Source organism: Rhinopithecus bieti, unplaced genomic scaffold (assembly GCF_001698545.2).
Source record: "Rhinopithecus bieti isolate Rb0 unplaced genomic scaffold, ASM169854v2 scaffold_13620, whole genome shotgun sequence".
NCBI lineage: Eukaryota > Metazoa > Chordata > Mammalia > Primates > Cercopithecidae > Rhinopithecus > Rhinopithecus bieti.
The window spans coordinates 3,681-12,199 of NW_016807468.1; the positions used below are offsets into that span (position 1 = coordinate 3,681).

The 8,519-nt window shown below is 45.7% G+C and overlaps 1 protein-coding gene across 1 annotated transcript; it reads left to right on the top strand.

Annotated features, from left to right (window-relative positions):
- The first annotated feature begins 3,495 nt into the window (after window positions 1-3,495).
- On the top strand, window positions 3,496-8,513 carry LOC108535915 (E3 ubiquitin-protein ligase HERC2-like). The gene is made up of 5 exons (XM_017882322.1): window positions 3,496-3,664; window positions 4,237-4,398; window positions 5,854-5,945; window positions 6,144-6,283; window positions 7,185-8,513. The coding sequence occupies exons 2-5, from the start codon at window positions 4,393-4,395 to the stop codon at window positions 7,373-7,375; spliced, it is 429 nt and encodes a 142-aa protein (XP_017737811.1). The 5' UTR covers window positions 3,496-3,664; window positions 4,237-4,392; the 3' UTR covers window positions 7,376-8,513.
- The last annotated feature ends 6 nt before the right edge of the window (window positions 8,514-8,519 follow it).

Here is an 8,519-nt window from a genome sequence, read left to right on the forward strand (position 1 = left end):
TGTCACCCAGGCTGGAGTGCAGTGGCATGATCATGACTCACTGCAGCCTTGAATTCCTGGGCTCAAGCAATCCTCCTGTCTCAGCCTCCTGAGTAGCTAGGACTCCAGGTTCGTGCTGCCACGCCCAGCTAATTTATTTTTATTTTTTGTAGAGGTGAGGTCTTGCTGTGTTGCCCAGGCTGGTCTCAAACTCCTAGCCTCAAGCAGTCCTCCTGTCTTGGTCTCCCAAAGCACTGGAATTATAGGTGTGAGCCACCGCACCCCAGCTGCCAAATATGTTAATAATCACATCAAATGTAAATGATTCAAACAGCCCAGTTAAAAGTTGGAAGTTGTTAGAATGGATATAAGAGCAAGATCAAACCATACGCTGCCTTCAGGGGTCCCACTTTAAACACAGACACGTAAATAGGCTAAAAGCGAAAGGACAGGGAGATACGTAGGATGCTAATGTGCATCAAAAGAAAGCTGGAATGCCTGTGTTAATGTCATACAAAGTAGAATTCATAGCAAACAATATTGACAGAGAAAGAATAGTATCCAGATGATGCAGTGGTTAGTTCATCAAGAGGACATAATATCTTAAACCTTTGCACCCTTCAGAATAGATCTTCCGGATACATGAAATTAAAGTAAAACTGCATGGAGAAATAGACAAATCCACAGTTGTAACTGGAGATTCGAATACCCCTTCTTCAATAATTGATAGAAACAAGTACATAAAAAAAATTGATAGAAGATTTGAACAGCTGTCTCAACTAACTTGACCTAACTGACATTTTTTAGAACACTCTGCTGGACAAACTACATTCTTTTCAAGTGCATGAGGAATACCTACCAATATAGATCATGATTTGGGCCATAAAACAAATCTTACACCTCAGAAAGATTCAAGTTATGTACAATCTGTTCTCTGTCCGCAGGGAAATTAAATTAGAAATTAATAACAGATCCCTGGAAAACCTCCAGTGTTTTGAAAGTAAAACATTTCTAAATAACTGATGGGTCAAAGAATGAATCAGAAAGTAAATTACAAATAATTTTGAAGAGTGAAAATGAAAACAGTGTACCAAAATGTGGGGGATCCAGCAAAAGCAGAACTTAGAAGGAAATTTATTGCATGAAATGCCTATTTTAAAAAAGAAAGGTGGTCTCAGAACTATGACCTTAGTATCCATCTTAGAAAACAACAATAAGGATGGATACAATCCAAAGTAAACACAGGAAAGAGAAGGAGTAAGAAAGAGCAGAGCAGAATCCATAACACAGAAAACGGAAACACAGTAGAGATAAAGGAAACAAAAACCAGTTCTTTGAGAAGATCAATATAATTGTTAAAATCTCTATCTAGACTCATCAAGAAAAAAGGAGATTACAGATTTTAGAAATATTAGGAATAGAGAAGTTTTCCTCACCCCAGGGTATACAGATACTAAAAAATAATTAAGCATAATGTACAACTTAATGCTAACAAATTTGACTTTTTAGATGAAATGGACAAGTTCCTTAAAGGACACATACTCTTCACAGCTCACTCAAGAAGAAATAGATGACTTGAGTAGAATAGCGATGTGTCTAAGAAATGGAATTTCCTGCAAACAAAGGTCTGGGACCAGGTGACTGGTGATTTCTAACAGACATGTAGCCAACAGATAACAATTCTTCATAAACTCTTTCAGAACGTTGGCAGAGGGAATTCTCAACTCGTTTTTTTGAGGATAGCTTTACTCATATCAAAGTCATACTCAGCCATTCCTAGGAAAATACAGACCAATATCCTTCATGAACGTAGATGTAAAAGTTTTTAATGTTTTAGAATATTGAATTAAGTAATATATAGTGTGGCCAAGTGAGATATTTTTGCCAGAAATCACAAGTTTGGTTTAACATTAGAAAATCAATCAATGTAAAAAAGAAAACTATATGATCATCTGAATAAAGAGGAGGAAAAAAGTAATTTGGCAAACTCCAACATCCATTTCTGTAAAAACTCTGAGTAGTCTAGGAGTAAAAGATCTCTTCCTTTACCTGATAAAGGGCATCTCTGTTAACCTAGAGCTTAGATTGTAGTTAACGGCAACAGATGGAAAGCTTTCCCCGAGCTCAGGATCAAGGCAAGGATGTCTGCTATCACCACTTCTCTTCAGCAGTGTACAGCAGGTTAAGTAAGTGCAGTACAGCAGTGCAAAGAAATAAAAGGCATCTAGATTGAAAAGAGAATTAAAACTGTCTTTTTTGCAGAAAACATTGTTTATGCAGAGAACTTGATGGTGTTTACAAAAAGTTACTAGAACTGATAAGTGGGGCTAGCAGTGTTGAGGGGTAGAAGATCAATAAATAAAAGTTTCTTATATGTCTATACATATACATGTATGTAACCAGAAAGTGAACTTTTAAAATACCATTTACCCTCTTCCCAGAATTGAAAAACTAAGAGATAAATCTGACCCCAAAATGTGAATGACCTGTAGACAGAAGACTACAAAGTATTGCTCAGATAATTTTTAACAGACCTGAAGTCATGAGGGGGCATGCTGTGCTCATGGAGCAAAAGAGTCCGTATTGTTAATTTGCTGGTTATCCTCAAATCTGTAGATTCAACACCTTCTCAATCAAGCTTTCTTTAGAAATTGATAAGCCAAACATAAAACGTATGGAGATGCAAATGGCCTAGAATAGTCCAGTCAACTCTGAAAACGAGGAGAAGGTCGGAAGACTTGCACTACCTGACTTAAGCCTCATTTTACAGCTGCAGTAAACAACGTGGTTTGGTGCTGGCGTCAGGAGAGAGGCAGATACATCAATGGAGCAGAATAGAGAATCCAGAAACTGGCAGGCAGTACTGACAAGACGAGTGTGGGAAAATGAAACTGGACTTCTCACAATTTCTAGTGCACAGTTTATAAGAGTGCACAGCCAATTCATGGGAGAAAATACACTCTTTTCAACAAGTGGTTTTGAGTAATTGGTTAGCCTATGGCAAGAAATGAACTTAAATTCGTACCTTACACCATATCCCAACATTAATTCAAAATGAACCAAAGTCATGAATGTAAAATGTAAAACAAAAAAATTCTGGAAGAAAACAGAAAATTTTTATGATTTTAGGTCAGAAAAGATTTTTAGATTGAACTCCAAAAGCATGATTCATGAAAGGAAGATGTAACTTGGACTTTATAAAAATTACGAACTGTTGTTTGAAAGACACTAGGAAGAGACTGAAGCCATGAGCTGGCAAAGGGTATTCACAATCATATAATCTGACTAAGGTCTGATAGCCAAAATAGATAAAGAGGTTCTTTCAAAACTTAATAAGAAAACAAAAAGTTTGTTATCAGTAGTCACTGTGTTATAGACTAGTGACATGCATATGTTAAAACTCCTTAATGAATTGTTAATTCATAGTAGGGGTGAGGTGCAAACTTTCTTTATAGGGCCAGAAGGTAACTATTTTAGGAGTTGCGTATGATTCTTTTTTTTTTTTTTTTNGTGTGACCGGCCTTGTGTCATTGAGTCTCTGAGAGAAATTGAAGTGGTCGATGTTGCTGCTGGTGGAGCCCACAGTGCCTGTGTCACAGCAGCCGGGGACCTCTACACGTGGGGCAAAGGCCGCTATGGCCGGCTGGGGCACAGCGACAGCGAGGACCAGCTGAAGCCGAAGCTGGTGAGGAGGCGCCGTGTGCAGAGGCCGGGGGCTGCACGCTCCTCACTGCTGCTGTCAGATGGGGGCGGTTTGCCACCGTCGCTATGATTTTAAAATTCCAAAGTATTTGCTCTTCTAGATTTTTTTGGTTTTAGGGTTGTTGGTCATAGCCCCATTTACAAGTAGAAGTTCTTTCTGGTGGAAATAAAAACCATCTTGGTATGTATTTCTTCCATGAGTCATTTAAACATCCTTTTCTTTGTAGTGGTAAATATTGCTTGGCGTCTAGAAAAACGCTTTGGCTTCGAGAAGGCCCACTGTATTTTGGGTGCCAGAAGTGAATAAACGGCCTTCATGGTGATGTAGGGTTGGCTCATCAAAGGCACTAATACCTCCTCCTATCGTTTAGATGCGTGTAGTTCAAATAGATGAAGGTGCTTTCTCTTTTGTCTTATAGGGTTTTAGAAATCATCTCTTTGTAAAGGCTTAAAACAGGTACCCCCATAAAAAAAGAATGGCAATGTTGTGAAGCCACTCCTGTGGCAAGCCTTCTTATGTTGTGCTCGGCCAACCCAAGTCCCTTTTCTCTGAAGGTGGAGGCGCTGCAGGGCCACCGTGTGGTAGACATCGCCTGTGGCAGCAGAGACGCCCAGACCCTCTGCCTCACAGACGACGACACTGTCTGGTCCTGGGGGGACCGGGACTACGGGAAGCTTGGCCGAGGAGGCAGCGATGGCTGTAAAGTGCCAATGAAGGTACTTCCCATTCTTGCCCTGCCCAGTGCTCTCCCAGCTCACCCCAGTCAGGGGTCCCCAGGGGCCCTCTGGGAAAACACGGCCTCAGAGCCCCCATTACCGACCCTCTGTGTGCACTTTAACCTCCTCTTTACCTTCTTTCTAGTAAATATAGTGGGTAATTGGCTAGAAAGTGTGTGGAGGGCCTAGAGGAAATAAGGTGTTTTATGTGCCTTGTGCGTTCTTTTGAGAAGTGGATGGGATCATCCGGGCACCGTGGAGCCCCCCGGTTTATTTAGCACGTAGGCTCACACTCTCTCAGTTCACAGTAGTGTGGAGTTGCCACGGCTCGTGCCTGGGGGGTGCCAGTGCTTGCTAAAGGGACTGCATCTGGGTTAGCCAGGGCCACCTCAGGTGGGTGTCCTGTGAGGAGCGAGAGCAGGGCCTGCACAGCGCCCGAGTCCTGCAGCCCTGGTGGGGTCGGCGGCTCTGCTCCACACAAGCCTGGTGACTCCAGGTGATTTTTTAGCTTTGCCAGAATGTCCTTTGTTCTTATGAATGGGTGGCTGGTACGTGGTTCAGGTCCTGCACATGCTGCTCAGTGACATCAGTGTGTGCACCACACTGCCGTGTAGCCCAGGCGCTCTGCTGGGTACTTGGGAGCCTGGTGCTGTGAACCTGTCTCTGCCCAGCCTCCTCTCTCGTGGGGCTGTGGAGTTGCGGGTGTGGCACAGGTGCCTCTGGGGCAGACCCTCACCAGTGGCATGCGTCAGAGGCCCCTTCTTCCGGGAAAGAGCCTGGGCTTTGCACTTTCAAGGGTGAGGATGCTAGGCATCAGAGGGGCTGGAGCAGGATGTCCCGAGGCCATTGTGGTAGGGCCAGACACCAGGGGAGAGCTCATTAAGAGAATGAAGTCAGTTTTAATTTGAGTTTAGAATTGAATATGAGAACTTACGTATGAGAGCAATCACAGAGGCCATGAGGAGCAGCTTGCAGGATAAGGAAAAGTATTGACTGGCAAGTGTGCAGTGTGGAGGGTGGGTGGGGCCCAGTGCTCTTGGCCATCCCTCCGCTTGCCTGCTGCTCCTTCCCCATGGGCCTCTGGTCTGAGAGGGCTGGGACAGGTGAGGAGAGACACAGGGACTGCTGGATTATGGTGCTGCTGCATGGAGAAGCACGGTTGGGGGAGGCCATTCTGGGGAGAGTCTTGAAGGCCTCACCTGCAAAGCTTCCCCTTCCGATGCCATGTGCTGGGTCCCACCGGGCCACAGTGTGCCAGTGGGCATGTTGTCAGTCACGGTCCCCCCTGCTTTCTGGGAGTGCTGAGATTAAGTGGAATATGATTTTCAGTTGCACTAATTATTCATCATAGGTACAAGTTTTCAGAATTCCTATTAGATTTAGTTAAATCTCAGTGTGGTTATAGCAGTCAGCAGGGACCTTGATGCTGTCTGATTGAACTTTTTCCCATTCTAGATTGATTCTCTTACCGGTCTTGGAGTAGTTAAAGTGGAATGTGGATCCCAGTTTTCTGTTGCCCTTACCAAATCTGGAGCTGTTTATACCTGGTATGCAAAATTCTGTTTAAACCCACTAAAACCAGATTTTAATTGGGGTGTGTGCACCACCTTTTCATGGATGGGAATGTGTACCTTCTGCAGCAGGCTATGGTTGTGTCCTGAAGAGCAGAGGCTGCCCAGGAGGCTGGGCAGAGTGGTCAATGAGATGACCTTGCTCCATAATTTCTATGCTTCCTTCATGTGCAGGGGCAAAGGCGATTATCACAGGTTGGGCCATGGATCAGATGACCATGTTCGAAGGCCTCAGCAGGTCCAAGGGTTGCAGGGAAAGAAAGTCATCGCCATTGCCACTGGCTCCCTGCACTGTGTGTGCTGCACAGAGGACGGTAGGTGGGGGCTGGGCGCTGCAGGACTGAAGCCTGTGAATCTAAGAGGACTGCTTGAGCATAAATGACATGGACAGCCTTAAAAGGGGGCACAGACCTGTCATCCCAGCACTTTGGGAGGCTGAGGCGGGCAGATCACGAGGTCAAGAGATCGAGACCAGCCTGGCCTACATAGTGAAACTCCATCTCTACTAAAAATACAAAAATTAGCTGGGCGTAGTGGTGCGTGCCTGTAATCTCGGCTACTCAAGAGGCTGAGGCAGGAGAACTGCTTGAACCCGGGAGGTGGAGGTTGCAGTGAGCCAAGGTCGTGCCATTGCACTCCAGCCTGGCAACAGAGCAAGACTCTGTCTAAAAAAAAAAAAAAAAAAAAAAAAGAGGCAAAGGCTGGGGCTTATACCATGTCCTGAGAGTATTATCTGCAGTCAGCAAGGCTTTGGCCCTGTCCTCTTCAGCCCCTGCTGTTAAACCTGTGAAAGAGTTCTACTTATTACTTATTACTGGGCTGTGCAGAACAGAGCTAGCAGCCAGCCTGAGACGTGTCCTTAGACAGACCTGCTGCAGGCTTGGCCCTATGCTGGTGTCTGGGAACCTGGGTTTTGGGAAGACTACCGTGTTCCCTGGGTGGTAAGTGTGGTTCACTGTGCCTGAACTGTCTGTACAAGTGATGTGGTTTGTGCTGAAACCTGCTTTCCTTGGTCTGGAACTTGTTACACACCAGGAAGGGGGTGCCTGTGTGATCAGCCCCGATGGAAACCCTGGGCCTGGAGTCTGTACCCAGCTTCCCGGCAGACGGCACTTGACACGGCTCAGTGCTGGGGCAGTTAAGCTTGTCCTGTGTGGCTCCTGTGGGAGAGGACTCTGGAAGCTTGCTCCTGGTTCCCCCTCTGCTTTGCCGCAGGTCCCCATCCCGGTGCTGGTCTTGCTGTGTGTCCTCTTGCCGTGATACGCTGTAACTCTGAGCAGCAGTGTATGCTGAGTCTTGTAAGTTGCGCTGGAGAATCACAAGTGTGGGGTTGGTCCGGGGAACCCCGACACAATGGCGAAAGGGACTTCTCAGGTCGAATGAAGTTTGTGAATCCGCTGACTTGATATGGAGATTATTCTGGATTATTTAGTGAACCCAGTGGAATTACACAGACCTTTTGATCAGAAAAGAAGGCACAAGAGTCAGTCAGAGATGTGACTGAAGAGGTAGTAGAAAGATTTTCAAAGTCTGAGAGCTCTTTACCCTCTGTTGCTGGCTTTCGTGGAGGAACAGGGTGGGGGAATGGGGTGGCCCCTGGAAGCTGAGAATAGCTCAGCCAGCAAGGAACCTGGACCTCAGTCCCACAGAGAACCGAGCTGTGTCTGAATGAGCAAGGAAACTCTCCCCGGGGCCTCTGGGAAGGGAGACCCACGCGGGACTTCTGACCTGCAGAGCAAAAGGATCCTAAGTGTGTGTTGTTTAAGCCAGCCGGGCGGTGGGGATGTGTTATGGCAGTGGTGGAAAATGTGGGTGCCATCTTTCACTAACATGGCTGTCCCGCCAACTATGCTCCTTGTTAAAGCCTTTGGTGAGTTATGTAAGCACGCACCCTTTAATCATTTCACTGTCCTGTGACACTCCCTCAGTGCCTGGCATCATCCTTTCACTTCCTCAGTCTTCCTGGGCCTCTGGCAACTTGACACCAGTTATTTTGTAGCACGTTCTTCAGTCTGGGTTTTTTCCGGTGTTTCTGCCGTAGATTCGGGTTGTGTGTCTTTGATCGTCACAGTTCATCCTTGCAGGTGACATGCAGTTTGTCTCCTTTCTGATGGTGCTCACTACAGTCGCTTGGTTACGTTGCTGTCTGTCGTGCTTTTCACCGTGGACAGTTTATAATTAACAAGGATTTGGTAGGGACACCTGAATCTACTTAAATATTCCTTTCTTATGCAGCTTTGAATTAATTCATGTATTTGTTTTATCTGAGTGGGAATCATGGATCCTAATGTATTCACTGGAGTGTAGAGTCTTTTCCTGTTTATTTTGATGCTCTAGTTGTGCTCTGTTTGTCTGGCTCTGCCCCCTTGTTGTGTGTCTCCGTTGTCTGGGAGAACTCCCTGCTCTGGCAGAAGAACATCAGCCGCCTCTTGTTCCCGCCATGCCCCACGCCTCGACCTGGCCATTTCTCCAAGGAGCCTGGCGTCTGTGGAGGAGAATGGCCTTGAGCAGACAAGGTCTGGATGATGGGTGAGCTCATTGCTGTTGAGG

Coding starts and splice junctions, on each gene's coding strand:
- LOC108535915 (XM_017882322.1), top strand. Junction 5,946..6,143: donor TCTGGAGCTGTTTATACCTG/GTATGCAAAATT, acceptor CTTCATGTGCAG/GGGCAAAGGCGATTATCACA. Junction 6,284..7,184: donor TGTGTGCTGCACAGAGGACG/GTAGGTGGGGGC, acceptor GCTTTGCCGCAG/GTCCCCATCCCGGTGCTGGT.